The following is a 22,692-nucleotide window of genomic DNA, read 5'->3' as shown; positions in this document are numbered from 1 at the left end:
TAAAAGGGACGCGAGTTAGTTCTTCTTCTTCTCTTGTTTTTAAATGGCGGTTAGCAAACCAGCTTGACGGTGCATTATCGCCACCACCTGAACTAAAGTTGTGAAGCAAGAGAATAAACAAAAAATAAACTACAATATTTTTATCTAAATTAAGACTCTATTAAAAAATATATATATGATGTAACTTCTTGCTTTGTCTTTTTTCTTTTTTTTTTTTTTTAAAAAAAGCAATATATTTAAAAAAAAAAAATAATATTATTAATAATAATAATAATAAAATCTCCTCCCATCCCAAATCTTACAAGTAAAACAAAAAACATGATCAGGTTCAGCACATCTTAAGTAAGAAATAATAATAGCAACAGAAGCCACAGTCCTGACAATAAAATAAACACACAAATTAAAAATGTTAAAGAAAAAAATGTACAAAGTGAAGAGTAAAATGAGAGATACACACAGCAAGGTGTTTCACAGTGACTGACACATTAATCCTTTCCTTGACACAGTTGCAGTACCGGGTCCCACATCTCATCGAACGTGTTTCCCTTGTCTTCATTATAAAGTCTCAGTCTCTCCAGGTGAAGCAAATTTGCCATTTCCGACCTCCATGCCCGGAGGATAAACTTCTTCGCAATCACAGTTTCAAATAGGATAGAATTTTTCTCATATTTATTGGCAGAAGACAAAGGGGTAGTTGCCCCACTTGCTCTTTCTTTTGAGGTATTCAAGATGCCAAATAATGAAAATAAAAAAAATCACAATGCTAAATCTTCCTCGGCAGCTGAAATAGATGATTTCTCTGTGTTCTGCACTTGGTGCAATGAAGTGTGACGTTCCACTTTTTCTGGTTCGTTGCAGTGTGTACATACACTGTATAGTTAAAAGTTCCACCATTTGTAGATTCTGTACTTCTTTGCAAATGGAAAATTGTCATTATTTATACGTTATAATAAGATAATCCTCTAATTTATCCCACAGTGGGGGTAGGTCAAATTGCGTCGTATGTGGCCCCTGAATTAAAATAAGTTTGACACCCCTCTTGGAGTGGAGTAGATAAGTGTAGTGCAGCAGTGGTTGCAGTTATAGTAGTTACTGTATGTGCCTTGTGTACTTTTATTGAAAAATTGCAGTTAAAGTCTTACATGTAATTTTCGCACTTTGCATATTCACGCCGTCGGCCAGATTTGACCTTCTGGTGGGCCGGTTTTGGTCTGTGGGCCGCATGTTTGACACGCCGGATCTACAGTCTCCTGAGCTCAAACTGTAAACTATTTTTAGTAACAGTATTCCATCTTTATAACATCAGCTGTCTCGTCATCTGTTTTATCGCTGTGGTGTTTTTGGTCAAAGCTAATAAAAGTACAGTTTGCAGCGGCTGGCTCGGTTTTTCCGATTTCCGACCACTAACATTACTTCAAAACAGCGCAAGCGTGCCAGTAAGTATCAGTCACAAGCAGAATCAGAACACAATCATATTTACTGACAGTGTGTTAATGCATACAAGAAATTTGGTTCTACTTTTATTTGACACTATACATATCATAAACCGACAATAATCATCATAAAAGAAATATAAAGAACATACAGTATGAGAAAATATGTATTAACAGAGAGACAGACTGTGTTACTCAAGATATCTCAACAGTCTGTGCCAGAGAACCAGCCATTCAATCTCCTGCCAATTTGCAGATTTGTCCCCGTCTTGTATGGGTTGGATGAGTTTAACAGCTGGGTCTTTGGTCGTTGGTGCAGAGGGAAAAGAGATGTCCCCTGGGGAGCTGCTGTTTCCTGCCCGTCAAGAAGCCGCTCATATAGTTGCAGATGGTGGGGAATACAGAGAGCTTGGAGGAAAGACTTTCTGACATGACAGCCTTGAATACTGAGATGAAATCCACAGACAGGATACTTTAGTCCCATAGACAGCATCCACAACGAAGCAGGGTCATTGGCTTATATTTTATTAAGTTTAACTCTTGCGCTGAACGGACTGCACATAATTTCAGTGTACAAGTTACAATGACAATAAAGATTCTATTCTATTCTATTAATATCTGGGTCGTTGTATTTCTGTAAACAACCCCTGCCATATTTTATGGTAACCGTTAAATATAGCTATCGCATGAGGGTTCAGGGATTTTGTGCAGTTTATGGCGGTGACAAAATATTTCCAGCTTGGAAATCCAAGTTTTGGTTCTTAGTTTTTTTGTGTTCACAAGCTGGAAAACTGCAATGCATCTTTGGTAAATGACTTATCCTGTAGATTTCAGTCTTTGACAATCCCGAACACTCCTTTCATTTATGAAAAAAAAAAAAAAACTCAAAATTATTTTGGCATAAATTACTTGTAGCTTACAGTCTTCATTTAGCACAGAAATCACTCCTCCTAAATATTATTTAATCATCATTAAACGGCCTTCTCCCAGTGACATTTTACCAGACTTCAATCCTAGCTGTAATAATGTCCATCAGATTAGGAGATGTGGTCACAACAATGATTCACGAGGCTTAGACACGATTTATTAAAACAAACAAATTGTATATAATATTCATCAAACTCCTTGCACGAAAACAGCGGAGTCTCTAGAAGGGCTGTTTCCATATGTTGTAGGTCAGTTCCCATCCTAACTTTTTGTTGGTCGAATATTAAAAACATGTTGTTCCCTATTAATCCCCAGGATGACCATCATTCATTTCAAAATTTGCCCTTTTAAATCTCCAGTCAGTTTAAATACTTGGAAGTCAGTGTTACAAAAGCATTTGCATAACTTTCTAAGCAAAACTACTTAAAACTACACCAACAAGAGTTGCAGGGACGATCCCAAGCTCTTTCATGATTAGCTATAGTTACAGAGTTAACATCGTCAAAATTACTATCCCACCAAAGTTTGATTTTTACTGTATATGTACAGAATTAATCTGCAATATACAAAACTAATTAAAACTAATTATCTCATTAGAATTAAGAAGGGATTCTTATAGAAACCCAAATCACTCGAAAGACCAGTGGCAGACGGCCCGAAAACGTGAAATATAATCTATTAGAAGTTGGTCCATTGTCTGCACTAGTCTAAACAAAAACTCCTATATAGTGCCTTTACGTCGACATTGTGGTCTTGCACGGCATCATTAAGGCCACACGTTCTGGATCAGATCATTGGAGAAACATTTTGCTGACTTTGTCCAAAATGTTGCATGGACCCGTGTTGCATTAGATCGTTTGATGGGAATTCTGGGAATAATCTGTGCACGAAGATTAATCTTACTCAGAAAACTGTAGAAATTAAACTACACCAAGACACTATAATGAATGATGTAAATAAATGCCTGGAATGAGAGAAGATTAAATATCCCAGATAAAAAAAAAAACAAGGAGAAAATCTGGCAACCTTTTTCCATAGATAACTTTTATCAAATTAAAGGTTCGAACCACAGTGAAGTTTACATCAAGCAACATGAATGTTCATTCCTAAATCCTACTTTCTTACCGTCTATACTGTAGGAGTGGCGTATTGTGAGGTTGTTTGGGTGAGCAGTTCTAGATATTGCTGCAAGTGGCAAACAGTATGTTCCTAAATAGACATATATTCACTTTACTGAGCTCTGATGGGCTTCTGAATGATTGGAGAAAAATAAAAACTGCCATAACGACAGGGGCTCTACAACAAACGTTAAGAGGTTAATCTGGCCGTTCACACACAGTCTTCTATGACTGTACACAGACAATGAAAAAGACAAGACAGACAAAAAAATAAACAAGATATATTAAAGGATTTCGCTCACCAGGGCCCAACCGCCTACAAGTCAGAGACTGTCAGGTAAATAGATTTAAATAACTAGACTTTATTTGAAATATTTCCTGCTCATGACTGACAGACCACGATCGCAGGGCGACGAGACCAGCACCAGGGGAGGTCTCTCATTCTCAGTCAGTGTTTCAAACTGTGAGTAGCAGCAACACATCCATACAGTAGTTCACACACATATGTATATAATTAAAAAAAAAAAGAAATCAAGACAGGTCATAAAACAACAGTGCAACAGTCACATCTTTTTCCTATATGTACTCCTTTATAAACAACCAGAGCGCCATGGTGACAGCTAGTTTTTCTTTGTCTTGTCCTTTTTTTTCTTCTCCTGATATTCAACGATCTTTTGGTGAAATATTCCTGCAGGACAAAGACGGGGATTTGAATGAGTGCACTGAACAACTAAACAATTTAAGCTGCAATGAAAAGTTGTAAATCTTGCTACTTAGATACAGGTCACGTAAACAGCATATTCTTTTTTTAATATTCTGAATTCGCTGAATGTTTTTTCATGAACAACATATTCATGAATAATCAAAATGCATCTCAGTGTGGCTTTTAGAGAAGTCTCTGACGCATGGCTTCACGCCTGTTTACAGTCAGCCCTGTGTGTGGTCTAGCCAACAGTTTCCAAGGCTGGGATGGAGATGCATGCCCCACACATATCACACGAGGAGAAATGTACCCACTGTTAAACACTATAAATCAGATATCAAGGTTTTTGGATTTGCATATACTGCACATTGCAACAACAACTTTTTTTTATCCAGAAGATAACAATTAAAGTTCAAGAAAAACCTTGAAAAAATACTGTGTAGTAGTGTAATATTCATTTACATTACAGTGATCTAGAGCATTAATCTTGAAATATTGACTCTAAGTAAGTAATTGGAATATTTTGTGCATGTAAATGTGATTGATGTTGTTAGTAACATGATATTGTCATAGAAACACAATGCATTCATTCACCAATAGAGAACAAAATGAGTAATGTCACAATGATGAGCTAATTCTACTACCTACGCTGATGAGATATTTCTCATAAATATGACTTATTGATTCCTTATTAAGACGGAATAAAATAAAATAAAAAAATAAAGAGACACACCTAAGCTGTCAGGACACATTGTAGGGGATACTGTGGGTTGTTCACCTAAAAAAATTCTAGTGTGCAAATCTGGTAAAGACTATCCCAAAAAGCTGTAACTAGTGGCAAATGAATTCTGCCGAATACAAAATCAAGGGTTTGACCGCATTTAAAAATGAGATTTTGATTTTTTTTTTTTAATCCATTTACTTATTTTGAGTGTCGCTTGATGGAGCAGTGGCACTTTCATCCATTTCAAATCTGCAACACAATAAAGCGTGCAGAAACAGAAGAGTTCTGGATACGTTCTGAAGCAGCTACTGGTTGATATGTAGCCAAAATCCATATATATCAACCAGCTAGCGCTTTTCTAATGTTACTAAGCATGGTACTGTCAATGAATGAGTTTTGTCTAATTAGGTAGAAGTGTTTAAAATCTCACTTTGACCTGGTGATGGAGACACAGAGACAGGATTTCTCCAGTGTCCCTTATGTGTAGAGCAGGGGTGTCAAACTCATTTTAGTTCAGGGACCACACACAGCCTCAATTTGATCTCAAGGGGGCCGGACCAGTTACACAATAGTATTAACCTATAAATAACGAAAAATGTTTCCCTTTGTTTAAGTGTAAAGAAGTACATTATGAAAGTGTTTACATTTAATGAACCACACTATTACAAAACATGGAAAGAACAACGGGACATTTCTTCATTTTTCTGTTCATGCAATTTCTGTATAATTCTAGGCTTCAGTGTTGTGTTATGTCCACAACTCTTACTAACAGTGTGAACCCTAGGAATAGCGGTTTCTTTTATTGGATAAAATTACACTTAACGTCTTCAGTGTAATTTTTGCACTTCGCGGGCCAGATTAGACCCTCTGGCAGGCCACTTTTGGCCCGTGGGCCGTATGTTTGGCACCTGTGGTGTAGAGACGTCTTCATTTTGTTATATAGCTGTGGTTGCGAATGATGCAGCAATACCGATTTATCTTATATACTGGCGTCACTTGGGTGCAGTAGGAGGGAGTAGACATGCCATCTATTTTTTCATCTATTTTATAGACGAGGGGTGTCAAACACACGGCCCGCGGGCCAAAACCGGACCGCCAAAGTGTCCAAACTGGCCCTCGGGAAAAATTTGCAAAATGCGAATATTACATTGAAGACACTGCTGCTCCCATTTCCTTCCACTAGGGCGCACTGTTTTAGTAAGAGCTGTGGACACCGAGATTATACATAGGTTATAGTGCTGTTGTGTTACTGGTCCGACCCCCTTGTGATCAAATTGGGCTGTATGTGGCATCCAAACTAAAAGGAGTTTGACACTCGTGTTATAGACGGTAACTTTGAGGCTTGCAGTTTTACACTCTTTTTATAACCAGTCAAGTTCTAATGTTCGCCAATGAGGTTTTGAGGAAGTGGTGAGTTTGAGGACTAGTCCGGTAGATAGATAATTATTAAAATGTTTCATGGTTTGACGTTTCTGTGTTTAAATCTCTAAACCCTGGCGGATAAAGACAAATCCCTGCAGACGCATCACGCTACCACAATAAATCTGGGTCTGGGTCACATGCATGCGAGTGTTCCTAGTGCTCACCTTGGTGCGGTCCAGGCTGCTGCTGCTCCACATCCTGGATAAAGAGGTCAAACATCTGTGTCTGGATGAACTTCTTTACAAAGTGCCGCGTGGTCTTGGACTCGATGGCCTTGTAGAAACGCCTTTTTTCAAAAACCCGCTCTTCTCCGGTCTTTTTCACGTACGAGGCGAAGTGGCCCACGGTTTTCACGAAGAAATGGAGGAAGGCTTCCGACACCACCCTGTTCATCTCCTCCCCCGCTGTCAGAAAATACCGGACGACATTTTTATTTGTGTTCAAAACTGATGCAACACATTATCGCAACTATAACGATAATCGGATTTTGGTTCACTCACTTAATCCTTTTTGTCTGTTACTTAGTCCCTCCAGTATTTCATTGTGGAGCTTTGGGGGCAGAATAGAGCCTTCATCACCAATCTGAAAGGAGAAATGTTTTAACTTGAGGTTCTTACTTTCACAATGATGTCAATGATTTTCACAACTAAAAGATGTCAGTTTCTTACCGATACAATGAAGGTCTCCGTTTTATTGTCAGACAAATCGACCACCAGCAGCTGTATTACACAAAGAAAAGGGTAAATATTAATTCACTAGTATTGTTTTTTTTTCCCCAAGTATTGTTGTACTTCCCATTGCTAACTTACATCACTCTGGTCAGTGACCAAGTCCAGCAGACGCTTCTGGACTCCCAGCAGGTAGGGGGTGGGTGCCATTACTACGTCAATAAGGATTTCCGGAACAATGGAGATAAAGGTGTGCTGCCATGTGAAAGGGTAGAGGAGGGCCGCTACTGCATGAATGACCTGAGATAATGTGCTGCGGAGAGACGAGAGACGCGGCATCAGGAACGATTCCATTCAAGATCAGACTGTGACAAATCCCTGGTTTTCAACACAGCGGGACACTGGACAACCCCAGAGTCTCATCACATTAATAGGAAGCACTTCTGAACAGATGGACTCTAACTTGGCCTTGAAATGAACTTGTTATCCTTGGAGTGCACTTACTTTTATAGCTTACAGATATGTAATATTGGCAAATTTTTCTGAATAAACGAACACAAAAGTTCTCTTTGTTTACTTTCAGTTTTTTGCAGCAATATAAAAAATTCAGAGGGAATGCAAATACTTTAAAGCAGCACTGCAAGTTTACAATGTTGAAGCTTTGCATTTAAATAAATGAAATGCCTGTTCAGTTGAGGTCTTAATGAAAAATTTATTTTCCAGCTTCCCGTTAAAACCATTATACATGCAAAAAACAAGTTGACTTTTATCATGATGTCATCACATGCGCGCAAACGAAGCAATGCGTTTTTTGCCATTGAACTTTCCAACTGTTTTCACTGTGCCTTGCTCTTTGCAGACTCATGCAGTGTGCAGCATAAAATCAGATCACGGTTTCTCACTGAATGATGGACAAAAGACCAGATCTAGACTTCCTTTACACCAAAAACATTATTACCACATTCCTAATAGCGTGTAGGTCTCCCTTGTGCCTCCAAAACAGTTGTGACTCATCAGAGGATGGACATGGGCCTTCTCAGGGTGTCCTGTGGTGTCTGGTAACAGAATGTTGAAGGGAGGGGCCTTTGAGGGGAGGGGCCTCTGTGGATCATCCCACAGATACTTGATCAGTTTGGGATCTAGTGAATTTGGAGGCCAGGTCAACACCTTGTCCTGTTCTTCATGTTTTTTTTCAGTTGTTCCTAAAGTGTTTTTGTGTGTGTTTCTGTGTCAGGCTGCATCCTGCTGGGGATGGCTGCTGCCATCAAGGAGTGTCATTGCTATGGGTTGTCTAGGTGGGTGGTACGTGTAGAAATAACATCCGCAGGAATGCCAGGTCCAAAAGTTTCCCAGCAGAACATTGAATTGTCACAAGATGGTCAATGTTATTTACTTCTCCTGTCAGTGGTTTTAATGTTGTGGCTGATCGGTGCATGTTACCAACCAACCAATCAACCAAGACTGAAATTGCACTAATTTAAAGAATGTCAATAAGGTTAATATTATTAGTGTGCAGAAGCTAACAGAAGTGAGGTGGAGATGCAGAGCAACAGTCCCATACCCCTACTTTGTTTACAACTGGAACTAGACAACTTAAGGAAACATTTTGTGCGTACTTGAAATAATCTAAGCAATGAGCAACACATAAAAGTCACATCTTCCCAGCAGCCTCTAGACAGCGAGTATGATCGACTTCATATGCCAAGGTTTAGCATAGAAAATCTTTAGGCACAAGCTTCCATTGGATATACACGATACAAGTGACTGGTGTCAACAGCTACTCCCTCTTTCTTTCTTTCTTTCTTTGTATCCACGGTATCGCTACGTATTTGAGTGTAATAGTTAACGTCATATACCTCAGTTCGTCTGCGACAAAACAGATCCGCCTCTCCAGGACGGCTGCGGCGAACACCAGCAACACCTCCTCGTCTGTCAGGCAACTAAACAGAGTGGCAAAGTTGACGTGTTCCAGCCAGGAATCCAGTGGCCGGGTCAGACGAATGATCTAGTGGACAGTAAGCAATGTCAGAAAATATGTAAACAGTGGAAAGAGCATCACTCGACAACATAACACTGTTGACGCTCTCTGCAGCGCCGTCCTACTCTCCAGGCACTAAAACTTAATTAAGCTGCAACGTGAATAGAGGTTAGTTTTTATTGCTTTCATAACTTATTTCTTCCTCTCTTATGTACATATTTAGAAGAGCAGCCTTTCTGCCACCATGCAGTCGCTGCAAAGCCACAGAAGCATGACTCTGTCCTGCCTTAACCCTGAGGGCTGGTCACAGTAGCTAGCGCAAACAATGACCAGCCTTCAGTGACTACGAGCTGTTGAAACACGGCATTTGACCTGATAGGAGAAGTGTTGGGTTTCTGCAGGAAGGTAAACGTTGCATGATTAGAACAAGTCCAGACACAGCTCCACACAAACACACCCACCCACCTGCAGGATATTTCATATGAAGTCGCTGAGTTACACCGAGCCCATGCTGCTCCATGTGTAGGTGTGATTAAATTGCTTCTCTTTTTCTTTTTCATCACTTCTGACGATCACAACTCCTTTGAATTTAACATTAAGGCCGTCCTGTCAACAGTCCCCCGCTCTTCTAGCTCTCGTCTGTGTGCTTAATGTCCCGCTCCCTCTTGTGTTTATGCATTTTTCAAATGGTGCTAAGCTGACTACCTGCAAGGCCAGATACTGTGAACTGCTGTTTTGGTTCATACACAAACACACACAACATTCAGATTCTTCCTCCCGGCAACCTGCAGTTGCATGTAAGCGATCCTCTCATTCATCAGGGAGAACTCCAACACAGACGTGCACAGGCGGAGGAATTGCGGGTTTTTATGTTTTTGTAAAAATAAGAGTAAGCTATAAAGCATTGAGCGTGTTTTATATTTATAAAAAACAAACTTGCATATGTCTTGAAATTCCGAGGGGGCGCGACAAGAGCTGAAGAGTAAAAGCAGGCGCCCACCAGGCCGACTTAAAAAAATAACAAAGGCTGATATGACGTAACCTCTAGCTGGCTGTGTCTTAGCCAAACAGTTGCACCTGAACACACCACAAAGACTACAGCCAATGGCCTGCAGGGACATATGCTCAGAGCCCGTGCAAAAATACTGGGAAACCCGAGGAGCTACTATTAGCTGGGAGGAAGCTGGGAAGGGCTAATACCTGTCGTACAGAGCTGGCCTCTCCTGAATCGTGTGTGTCAGTCGGTCTACAGTCATCGTTTATTATCAGTGATCGTGCCTTTGTGAAAATATCTGTGGCATTTGAAAAATCAAATGAGATGAAGATGAAAAACTAGTTTGGACCATTATGTTTACTTCCTGTTTTCGTCTTGTTCGCTGGGGTTTACAAGCTGATCGGTTATCTCTCGTACCAACTCTGTCATCAACCGCAAAACAAATTCAACCGACTCTGGAAAACAGCTGACCGTCAGCTTATTGTGGCCTAAAGGAGCGCGATGCACATTTTGCAAAACGAACCTTTCGTTTCAGCTTCCCCTTAACGTGCAAAAAAAAAACAAGAGGACTTTTATCATGATGTAGTAACATGCACGCAAAATATGCATCCGTCAGTGAACTTTGCAACTGTCTTCACTGTGCCTTGCTATTTGCAGACTCATGCAAGGGAGCTAGGAAGAAAATAATAAGAAGAAAAACCTTTATTTGTCACGCAATGGGGAAATTGCAGTTTGCAACAGCATGCAGGAAGAGCAGACAAAATAACAAGAGCAAAAAGAGTAGCATATAAAAGATAAATAATGAAATAGAATAGGAAAAAAAAAATTGCACAGATATTGCACAGACTGGTGTAGGTGTTTTTACACCTTGTGTTTGTAATAATATTGCACATATTAAGAGCGTTCGTTGTGAAGCCTAACTGCAGCAGGAAGGAAACACCTTCTGTATCTTTCAGGAAAGACGTTCCGTATCTTTAAAAAGACAAAAAAACAACTTAAAACTTAAACTGCGATACATCCAACACCTACTCTGCAGTCAAGTTCATTAGAAGAAGAAGACAAGAAAATAAATAAAAGAGATTTGAAAGCTCTGAGAGAGAGGACAGGGTTTTTTGTTTTTTTTTTGTTTTTTTTTGCTCTGACCTCAGTGCCCGATTCAGGAATGAAACTCTCAATCTCCACTGTGTTTCCAGGAGCGGGGAATGGAGCCTCTCTCAGCTTCTGCATGAATGGGTAGATCATGGCCATGGATTTCTGCCGCCGCCTCTCCACCTCGTCAAATATCTGCACATACGGGAGAGAACGCACAGCGATGATACAGCTGCATCACTGCATTACTTGCATACCCGTTGCGTGGGCGTCTAATCTGCTTGTTATGGGCCGTAGCTATGGAGCGTGATTCTCGTGTTGTGTGTACTATTTTCCTTTGTGCTGCCTCCAGGAACTGACAAACATCAGATTTCCTTCCATAGAAGCAGCTATCAGATGGGTTTACTCATCAAAGGCTTCTTAAAAAAAATAAATAAATCTACTTGCAACCACTGTTTTGTTATAAATGACATTATTCTAAACAGTTGTAGCTCAAGTTACTGGAAAAACTGAGTATTAAGACTAAAATACAGCATTAGAAATACTTTAAGGTGTAAGAAGCCTTAGTGTTGTCCTAAGAAGGCTTTCTGATTGTAAAATCGTGGCTGGTTTCCCAAAACACCATCACATGATCAATACAAAGTTCATCACAGATACAGAAGTGCATCCCGCTTGATCAGTTTGGGATCTAGTGAATATGGAGGCCAGGTCAACACCTTGTGCTGTTCTTCATGTTTTTTTTGAGTTGTTCCTAAAGCGTTAGTGTGTGTGTGCGTCATTGCTATGGGGTGGGGTTGCCTGGTCTGGTCTAGGTGGGTGCTACATGTCTAAGTAACATCCACATGAATGAATGCCAGGTCCAAAAGTTTCCCAGCAGAACATACATACTTTTCCTGTCAGTGGTTTTAATGTTGTGGCTGATTGGCGTAAATTCTATGAGTAATTCTGAATTCTGGAAACATTTATTTCATGGTATTTGCTTTAATTACAACAAAATACACACTGCTGCACAGATTCAACCTTCAGTAGTCAAGCATGGTGAATATAATGTCCTTTATCAGGTGTTTTCAAACTAAGCTTTCGTTCTGATACAAACTGATACTGTGATGCATTGAACCTTGATTTGGTTTGTGTTTACAGGTCAGACGAAGGAAGCGCTGAGACCTCAACACTACGTGCCTGCAAACTGTTATGATTTGTTCTGTTGTTCAATGTACCAGTGGTTCTGTATATAAACACGTTCAGTTTGATTGAGTATCCAGGCTAGAAAACAATGTTTGTGTAAATATGATGAGACGGCAACGTGTGTTCGCACTGTAATTTCACTCCAGGGGAGAGAGCGCGAGCGGGACGAGACCACCCTCGCTAACCGGCCTCGGCTCTGTTGATTTGCTCCAGGAATGTGTGCGATTGCTGTGTTCACACCAGACTTAAAAAAAAAAACAACCGGGGGCAGCAAAATGCTCCTGGATTTGGAACTACAACCAAGATTTGTGGTGTCCGGCATTGCTATTCTGTGATTGGTCAGAAATTGGAAGTGGGCGTGGTTAATGCCGAAAATCGGAAACACTAATATTCACAGTGTGACCGCTAATCTCTCCTGGATAGAGATACTGTGTGTGGGTGCATGCTGAATGAACGGTGTGATCCGACGGACACGGTCGCCAAAACGACTGGCCGACATCCGAAAATAATACGAAAAGTGCATCTCGCCGTCCATCTCCCACAATGCTTAGCGTGTGTGACGTATGCTGCAGTGGGAGGGGCCTATGAGGACTTCCCCAGAGTTCTGCACCTGAGTTTCTCGTGAAGTATAAATGACCTGGGCCAGAACGAACTTTGCTCTTGTTCTTGCAGCCCTAGGACCAAGAACAAATTTCTCGCTCCTAGGGCTGCGAGAACAAGCTTCAGTTACACCACATTAGGAAATGAACTGAAAGATTCAAAATCCTGAACTCACCTTTGAGAAGAGGCCAAAACAAGCGAGCGAGCTAATGATGCAGTAAGCCTCAGGGGGACGAGCTCCTTTCCCCGATGGCTGAGGATTAGACAGTGAAATTAAATTATATTAAACAAACATTGAAAAAAAAAATCTATATTTCCTAACAATTACACAGAAGACAGTTTGTGTCAACACACTAACCAGTAACCGCCTGCAGTACCCATTTCTTCTGCTGCCGTCAATCTCAGTCAGAACAAAGGAGAAGGTCTCACTGGAACAAACAAAGAAAACAACTGAGAACAAGTCATTTCGGCTGGTGTACAATAAATGTGGTAACATTCTCAGTTATCCTGAGTTCGTTCAGTCTAAAAAAACAAACAAACAAGTTTTCTTGAAGGCGTTTCCCCACTGATCATGAAACTCACACGATAACGGTTGCTTAACTACCAAATAGTCTGCAATTAGAGGATGTTGATCAACCCGGATAGTATCCTCTGTTTCCACAATTAAAGGGGAACTACTGTTTTTTTTTTGTTTGTTTTTTTTACAACCTGGACCTTATTTCTGACATAACTACGTTTACTCAACCACATAACTTTTGTGTAATTTGCAGTCGTTTGGGAGATATTTAGATCTGTCCATATAGTGGGAGTGAATGGGGCACCGAAACGCAGCCTCTAAATAACGCATTATCTGCCGCGAAACTCATTCATTTCACCAATAGTTTGTTATCGTACACTCGTGCTATTCCCCGTTGAGTCCGGAGTTAACTGTTATCATCATCCGGGGTCTGTAGATTGACCTAGTGATCCCGGAAGATGTCTTCTGACCTGGATGATGTCATCTCTGAGCGCCACGCGCACAACGATCGGCTTGTTTACCTGTAATTTGCTACTGCTAGCATTTTGCAACATGGCTGAATATTTTTCCGATTCTGAGGTTGTGGACGAACCATAGCAGTAGCAAATTACAGGTAAACAAGCCAATCGTCGCAGGTGCGTGCGCCGCTCAGAGATGACATCATCCAGGTTAGAAGACATCATCCGGGGTCAGTAGGTCAATCTACAAACCCCGGGTGATGATACCAGGTAACTCTGGACTCAACGGGGAATAGCACTAGTGTACGATAACAAAATATTTGTGAAATGAAATGCTAATGCATTATTTAGAGGCTGCGTTTCGGTGCCCCAGTCACTCCCACTATATGGATATACGCAGATCTAAATATCTCCCGACAAATTACACAAAAGTTATATGGGTGAGTAAACGATTGTATTTTATGCCAGAAATAAGGTCCAGGTTGTAGAAAACAGTTGTTCCCATTTAAAGAATGGCCAGGACAACAGCGTACACGTTTTAATCTTGCTTCGTAAGAGAAGAAAACAATGCCATCTATGTAAAAGTAACAAAACCCTGTCTAAACATGGAAGATGTACTGAGGCACCACTTATCGGCCACTTACACCAGCCTCAACACCTCCTCCCAAAAGGTTTCACCCTACTCTGCACGTCGAGTCTGGAGAGTTTCTGGTCATTGACATGTTGTAAGAGAACAACTAATCATGGAAAAAGAGGATACCACTCAAGTTAATCCGATTGTCCTTTGTTTGTTTTTTGGGGTTTTTGCAGAGATGTACAACGCCCTCATGTCTTCTTAAATCTGTCTTCACAGAACAATGAATGCTTGACTACAAGTTACTGGGTTAATGAACAGCTGATTGATGTGTTGTACCTGTGGTATTCAGTCAAAGGAGCCCAGTTAATGCCCTCTGGGAAACAAAAGAGAGTGATTGCTTTTAGCGTCTTCTCTTCCTCCTCCCTCTGAGAACGCACCATGCCGTCTCTCTGAAAGTAAACACATGTCCTTCAAACCATCTGTTTTCTTAGATACACACTCTACATACACAGCCGGTCGCTCTCCCACGTTTAACGAAGCTCTTAAATTCTGCTAAAGTTCAGTTGGCCGTGCCCAATATTCCAGTCGGCCGAGCGCGGCGTGCGGACGACTAATATTTTAGTTATTTGAATGACTTGTGTGGGCAGCAGCTCAACTTTAAAATTAACGTTTAAATCACCTCGAAAGCTGCGCCTCTATATTTAATAGACACAAACAGTAATACAACATCACTTTATAGCGACACTTTTATGGTGACAAATTGATGTCACAGACACTGGAGCTTCCTCTTATGTAGAAAACAATGGATGTGGTCACACATTAAGTAAGGGCCATTTACAGGCTGTATAAAAAGTCTATTATGTCAGACTCTTTCACATTTACACAACGTTGCTCAGAATAAAATCCTCATCAAGCTCATGAATTGCTTCCAGGTACCAGCTGATTTTGGCCGCAAAACTCTACTCAAATCAACCAAGAAAAGTTTCAGCAACAAAAAAGACTGATGACTATGAAGACTATCTATTTATTTATGTGTTTATTTGTTTATTTGATGCCTGTAAGGGCCTGTAAATCATTCAAGTGCTGCTATTTGGAGTGATGCTGCAAATCCAGTTTCACTGTATTCTATATGCATTGAAAATAAAACTTTCCATCTATAATCCACAACTGAATACTATAGAAAAGCTGCAGCAGAATGATGAGAAGAAAACTGTAAACTCCATTAAATACCACTAGACTGGTGTTATTTAGAAGATGATTTAGTTAATTTAGCTTGGTCCACTGAAGCCCCAACTAAGCAGGATCTTATTTTTTTCCTCCTTTTACTCATCTTTCAAAGAGGTGCATAGAAAGCCATTTGTAAGTCGGGAAAATCTGTCTCTAAACAAGTGGACTGATCAGCCACTTATAACACAGTCTCCCCAAAAAGTTTCACTTCCATTCACACTCTGAATCCCAGCAAGGTACAAAACATAAAAGGTAGACCTACTCAAGTAATTATCTGGCGCGGGAGGTCTCTTTAAAAGCGCAAATAATCTTGTGCATGGACAGAACACAGCAAGCATACATTACTTCAACATCAGACTTACTGACCTTTGGAAACTGGTAGGTGATTTGAGGTTCGTAGCTGTTGCCAGCCTTCTTGAGGCTGACCACCACCAGGTACTCAAAGAAGTACTGACCACTGACGTAGCGGTGCTGCCGGGACGTGTCAGCCACCGCTGGGTCCTCTTCCTCAGCATGCTCAGAGTCTTTGGCTTCTAAACGGAAACGCACAAGTACGTTTTAACTGTGAGTGACTGGTGTGAACCAGTTACTACACTTCTAATACATGAAGGTTCTCAGTCATCCAGGTCATGGTTTATCTAAAAAAGGTTCAAAAAGAGGCAACTGGACCTGTAGAGTTTTTTGAGAAGACATTTCACCACTCATCCGAGTAGCTTCATCAGTTCTTCTAATACATGAAATTATTAATTAAACGGCAACTAATCAGTTAACAATCAATCATTGACATCACAGATGGACATATTTGGTATTTGTCTTCTTACATCACTGTTCTGGACAACACATAGTTGTGTGAGAAGCTGATTTGCATTGTTAAGATTGTGATGTTGTATTACACAGCATCTCAAGAGTCAAGATTCTTTATTGTCAAACACTCACTATCAGTAATGAAAATCTTGGTGCATGGAGCCTACTCGACTTCATAGAAGCAAAGTGATATTTGGCAAAATAAGATAAATACATAGAAACAGAATAAAGTGGAATTGTGCATGTGCATGTGTGGCAATTCAGCTGTTCAATAACCTGATGGCTTCTGGATAAAAACTGTCCCTGAATGTAATGTGATGATGGACCGACCTTTCTCTTTACGTAGTTAAATAGTTCCTGTCATAATCAGTATTAGAACAGCAAGAAAATAGAGCTGCTCACTTATAGGATTTTGGTTGCCAATGATTAGGGAAACACGATACTGAAGATAAAACAGTTATTGTGCCATAGACAATTTTGCAACGATGCTTTTTCCTTTTTTTGTGCCCATGTTTAGTTCAACTCAGGCCATGATGATGGAAAAAAAACATTTCATCAACAGGGAAAGCACCTTTCCACTAGGTTAACAACAATCATTGACTGACTTATTTATTTGAACAATCGCTCTGCTGACCCCAGAACTACCGGTAAGGGCTGGTGTCCTCACTTGAACTGTGGCTGAAATGTTTGATGTTATCACTTTAAAGCTTAAGAAACTTAATATCGTGCCATCAACAGTTGAGAAGCTAAAAATCTGCTAAAAAGCAGTTCTGCAAGTCTGAAACTTAGGTTTTTGTAAACAGTGATCTGAAAACTGCAGAACATTTATTTGTAGAAAATAATTGCTCTGAAACCCTGGAAAGATGTTGAAATCAGGTTTCATCACACACACATATGGAGAAACTTATTCTCTCCAATTTCAATCTGGCACACACAACGCGATTTGAAAAGCTGTTTATGGAGTTGTCTCTCTCATTGATTATTGTGTAAGAACAGACAACGTCATCCAAATTTGGTATTAATAGAGGTAGCCCAGAGGGACAAATCCCACAAGGTCCATTAATCTGAGCCCAGCATTTCTTCTCATCTGTCCTTGCCCACCCCACTTTATTTATCCTGAGCCCCTAGGGAGGCTTGCCTTACAGTTTGAAAACCTTATCTCGTGCAAAAGGTAGTTTAACTAGTGCTTACTGGTCTGTGACAAGTGCAGAGTCTGCTGCAGGACGCTACTCACAAATGTTTAAGGCAGCTCAGTAATGCTTGTGAAGTCTCATTATGAATCGAGACTAACAACTCTTAATTCTCTTAAACATGTTGTGTTTTCCACATGATAATACTCACTATCTCCTTTGCCTCTGCGGAAGGAGGACCACATGGCACTAAACCTTTTGAAGGGCCCTTGTCCTCCATCATCGTCCACTGATGGGATGGCACCTGTTGGGAGAAAATAAATAAATAAATAAATAAATAAAAGAAGCACCTCGTTAGTTAAAAATGCTGCTCGGTACCAGAACTACACAATAGCACTTCCACTGCTAGTTTAAAAGACACACACACACAACGCCACAGGTGTTTGTAGCGCTCTGTCGAACTAGACTTCTGCTCAGGTTTGAGTCAAATGACTAATCTGAAGCACGAAAACACAGCGGCATCTACAGCATATAGTGCATCTGCGACCCACGGGAGTCACAACACTGTACTTGTACTGTATAATTAGAAGGAGGAGCGCAGGTATTTTCTGCGAAGGACTGGTATTGTCCATCTCTTGATGTCAAAGAATGTCCAGAATCGGAAAACACCTGGATTAAAATCCATTCGGTTCCTGTTGGAAGCGAGAAGCTAGGTTTCCCTCATCCAGGAGTTCTGCAACATCTGAGCCTGTATCTCTCCCTCTGTTTAGAATACTGTTTGCAAAAGCTGACTGAGAGAGAAAGGAAACTGTTCTTTAGAGGAAGTGGATGGTGACGGGTTCTTGCTTCTTGCTTGCTTTTGCTGCGACATGGGACTTGCTAGACCAAAGCACTTTGAGGAGGATGTTGTGGCAGAGGAGGGGGAGGAGAAAACACAAGGTGAGCCTTCAAACACTTTTCAGTTCTGCGGTGGTACGAGTGGTACGAAGAGTGGCACGAAATAACCCATTGGGGAATTTAAAACCATCCAACGGCTCTTGTCGGATTTCTGTGGAAAGCGAGAGACACGTGAAGCCACACATGCATCACCGCCTGCCACGCCATAACTATGGACAAGACTATGATTGAATATGTTGTTGAAGATTCAGCACGACCTACGAAGCCTAACCGATGGCTACGTGGCTACCTCAGACTTTGTGGTCGTCGCAGTTGATAGAAGTGCAATGTTGTTCTGAGCTGCAGCCCCCTCAGTAGAGCAGTGGTGGTGGTGGTCGGTGACGTGAGCATAAACTTGGTCCTCAGGGGAGAGTGGTACATTAAAAAATAGCTTATGGATATAGGAGCAAAGCTTGGCTAGTTAGTTGCGGAATAGCAGGAAACCCTTCTCCATGTCCCTGTGAAATCTGCTGGAAAGATCTGTAAGCAGGGTGTAAAAGGGTGGTTTTTAAGGGGTCCAAGACAATTCCTGTCCTGTTGCAGACATCCCAAGATTAAGTTTGCCGGTTTCGTGACACCTCCCAGATCTGTGGCCCTTTTGGATGACGTCCAACGTGTCCTAACACAGTGCATTGCAGCAGACAGGGATAGAAGAATGCAGTAGCGTGGCTTGGGGCTGTGTTGGGGACAGAGCTGCAAATAAGGAGCTCCAAATTCTTTGTCGTCAAGCGCCGCTGCTTGCAACGAGTCAGAGGGAGCGCAAAGAAGAGAAAGCACCACAGAGGTAGTAGCCAACTGGTTCTTGGATCCCCCTAGGTCTGCTCAGCTACTGCGAAATTCCTCATCAGGGAGCACCGTGCATGTATCACAACTTATAGATATGAAGCATAATAAGACGTTCCACAATTAAGTAGAATAAAGAAATAATAAAAAATATATATAAGAGCTGGGTCTGATGTCCTACATAATGTACATTTTATTGCATATATATCGCTACCATTGCAATCGTTTTAAAATTCTGATTCTGATTTAACCATCAGATGGTTAGCGCCTGCATGATCCAATCTGTACTTACTCTGTTTCCCAGCAACATCAGAGATGACGTTACCTTTGGGCAGCTCACCTGGATAACACAGAGAACAGCTGGCTTACCACTAACAGCTGAGTGTGACTCTTGTCCTTGGAACTCAAATGAGCTAATACAGCCACCAACGTCACTCCTTTCAGCTTGTGTTCACGCTCATTAGAGTAAGGGACAATAGAAGAAGACGCATATGCAAGATGCCAAAAATAACTTTACTTGAGAGATAACGGGTTGGTGCATGGGAAAGCAGCCACTTGATACTTAACACCAGGTATTAGGACGAAATGGCAGAGAAGGAGAGAAAGGGCGCAGATGTCAGAAGCAGAGCAAACAAAAGAAAAACAAAGCAAACAGCCAATAATGGGAGATAACAGAATACATGACCCATGAACAGGAAAGACCGGTTCTCAATACATCCGTCAATAACAGGCAGCAGTTGTGGGTCAAATTTACTTATCAGCTTCAGTTTAAGCAGTCAAGTAACCCAAAGCAAAGATTTGGAGTACACTGTAAAGATTAAGTGTGGTTAAAATATTGCAGACGGCAGACGTATAACAGGACTGACAAAGACTGATAGAAATGTGATTTGTCATGCAAACAGATAAGATTTGCGGGGATTTAGTGACAAAGGGCGAGCAAAATTTGACTCATAAATGTGTACACGTTAAGCAAATGAAGCCACTGCATCATATGTAATGTCTTGATGTCCAGCTCAAAAAGTAGAATTTCTTGGCGGGGGTTAAAGCAGTTAGGAAGCAGGAGTGGCTTGGGGGTCTGAATTTGTGGGTTTTAATGTCGGCACGTCTTCAAGTAAGCAGACAAATGGGATGCTACTGTTTCTGACAACTGTTAGTCTGTTAATGACTTCTTTCACAAAAAAATTAGGAAGTGCACAGAACCAAACGTGCATATATTTCTTTTCAGTGCAGTAGCCGCATAAGTGATGATGATTGGCTAAGGTAGGGTAAGATGGTAAGCCAATCAGCGGCAGGGCAGTGTTCAGTTGGCCGGGTGTTGTTGACACACAAACGCGCGCATAGCAGTATCACACTTGCGATCAGAGATACCCTGCAGGATATGGAGAGATCAAAGCATTCAGAGGTTAAGTTGCCGTTTTCAAGGTGGAAGTATAAACACTACTTTAACCTCATTGAGGTAAAAGGCAAGAACGTACACGTGAAGTGTACATTACGCTCAGAAAAAAATAAAATCTAATTCTTAGACGTATTTAAACATATATTTTTTTTTAAAAAAGTAACGCAATAGTTACTTTCCCTGGTAATTACTTACTTTTATAGTGGAGTAATTCAGTTACTAACTCAGTTATTTTTTGGGAGAAGTAACTAATAACTGTAACTAATTACTTTTTAAAAGTACCATGCCCAACACTGATTACAAGTCACTGTGAAAATACCACCTGGATTTAACTAAGCAAACAGATAGGAGTCTCCTATTGGATAATTACTGCACGGGTGATTATCTTCCAGCCGGCAACAAGTTATTTAACCCCAACCAATGCAATGAGTAGCTTCTCATTTCTTTAACAACCATGTTGAAAGACACATCAAGTGGTCGTGGAAAAGATGTTAGTCTGTTTGAGAAGGGTCAAATCATTGGCATGCATCAAGAAGAGAAAACATCTAAGGAGATTGTAGAAACTACTAAAACTGGGTTAAGAACTGTCCAACGCATTATTAAAAACCGGAAGGATAGTGGAGAACCATCGTCTTTCAGGAAGAAATGTGGGCAGGAAAAAAATCCTGATTGATGGTGATCGGTGATCACTTAAAGGTTTGGTGAAATCAAAGAAAAACAACAGTAGAACTCAGGGCTATGTTTAATAGTGAAAGTAAGAACATTTCCACACGTACAATGTGAAGGGAATTCAAGGGATTGGGACTGAACAGCTGTGTAGCCTTAAGAAAACCACTAATCAGTGAGGATAACTGGGAAAAAAAGGCTTCAATTTGCTAGGGAGCATAAAGATTGGACTCTGGAGCAATGGAAGAAGGTCATGTGGTCTGATGAGTCCAGATTTACCCTGTTCCAGAGTGATGGGGGCATCAGGGTAAGAAGAGAGGCAGATGAAGTGATGCACCCATCATGCCTAGTGTCTACTGTACAAGCCTGTGGGGGCAGTGCTATGATCTGGGGTTGCTGCAGTTGCTCAGGTCTAGGTTCAGCAACATTATGTTGCCCAAAGAATGAGGTCAGCTGACTACCTGAATATACTGAATGACCAGGTTATTCCATCAATGGATTTATTCTTCCCTGATGTTCAGGAGCATATTCCAAGATGACAATGTCAGGATTCATGGGGCTCAGATTGTGAAAGAGTGGTTCAGGGAGCATGAGACATCATTTTCACACATTATTAATGGATTGGCCACCACAGAGTCCGGACCTTAACCCCATTGAGAATCTTTGGGATGTGCTGGAGAAGGCTTTGTGCAGTGGTTAGACTCTCCATCATCAATACAAGATCTTGGGGAAAAATGAATGAAACACTGGATGGAAATAAGCATTGCAGGAGCTTATCGTAACAATGCCACAGTGAATGTGTGCTGTAATCAAAGCTAAAGGCGGTCCAATGTAATATTAGTGTGTGTGTGACCCTTTTTCTTTGGGCCAGGCAGATTGGTAGGGAGGTTGTTGGGTTTGAAGTGGATAATAGTTAAAGAACCGTTTTTTTTTAGTTGGTTATTTTATTTCTATTGGTAGGGATGGGAATAGACTATCATTATATGTTATATATGTCAATGTAGATGTTTTTTGCTTTACCATTGCTCTATATCTATCCCGGATCTATTGCAGCGTTTGGATCGATGACAAACAGATATTTCACATTTGTCACTCACTCATGTGTTGAGCTAGAGATACCTGAGTGGGCATGTACAGTAGATGCAGCATTCCTAGGCCGACTGCAGCAGACAAAAAGAAACATTCAAGCTGTGCACTGTGCCGGTTCCCCTTTCACTCTACCTCAGCTCCACCAGTCCCAGACAACAACCGAGTCTACAAAAAAGACGACTACAAGAAGGACAAAAGTGTTTGCACTTTGCAGCGCTGGTGCACTGTGTCAACAGCAACTGGCAAGCGTCTCCCCGCCCCACGTTTT

The 22,692-nt window shown here is 41.0% G+C and overlaps 1 protein-coding gene across 1 annotated transcript in view; it reads right to left on the bottom strand.

The window, feature by feature from the left end:
* Nucleotides 1-3,820: 3,820 nt before the first annotated feature.
* Nucleotides 3,821-22,692, bottom strand: part of dennd2da (DENN/MADD domain containing 2Da) — a 29,528-nt gene continuing 10,656 nt past the window's right edge. Inside the window, exons 5-17 of the mRNA XM_084553889.1 lie at nt 19,566-19,613; nt 17,766-17,858; nt 15,987-16,153; nt 14,730-14,842; nt 13,200-13,269; nt 13,017-13,094; nt 11,111-11,251; nt 8,852-9,000; nt 7,137-7,308; nt 6,996-7,046; nt 6,828-6,909; nt 6,492-6,731; nt 3,821-4,166 (exon numbers count right to left, since the gene is read on the bottom strand). Of these exons, the coding sequence (XP_084410015.1) occupies nt 4,099-4,166; nt 6,492-6,731; nt 6,828-6,909; nt 6,996-7,046; nt 7,137-7,308; nt 8,852-9,000; nt 11,111-11,251; nt 13,017-13,094; nt 13,200-13,269; nt 14,730-14,842; nt 15,987-16,153; nt 17,766-17,858; nt 19,566-19,613 (1,472 nt within the window). The 3' untranslated portion in view covers nt 3,821-4,098. The remainder of the gene's footprint in view (nt 4,167-6,491; nt 6,732-6,827; nt 6,910-6,995; nt 7,047-7,136; nt 7,309-8,851; nt 9,001-11,110; nt 11,252-13,016; nt 13,095-13,199; nt 13,270-14,729; nt 14,843-15,986; nt 16,154-17,765; nt 17,859-19,565; nt 19,614-22,692) is intronic.

The sequence above is a fragment of the Chelon labrosus genome (assembly GCF_963514085.1).
Source record: "Chelon labrosus genome assembly, chromosome: 10".
In the NCBI taxonomy this organism is placed as follows: domain Eukaryota; kingdom Metazoa; phylum Chordata; class Actinopteri; order Mugiliformes; family Mugilidae; genus Chelon; species Chelon labrosus.
The sequence above is the reverse complement of the archived record's forward strand: the minus strand, read 5'-3'. Positions and strand labels throughout refer to the sequence as shown.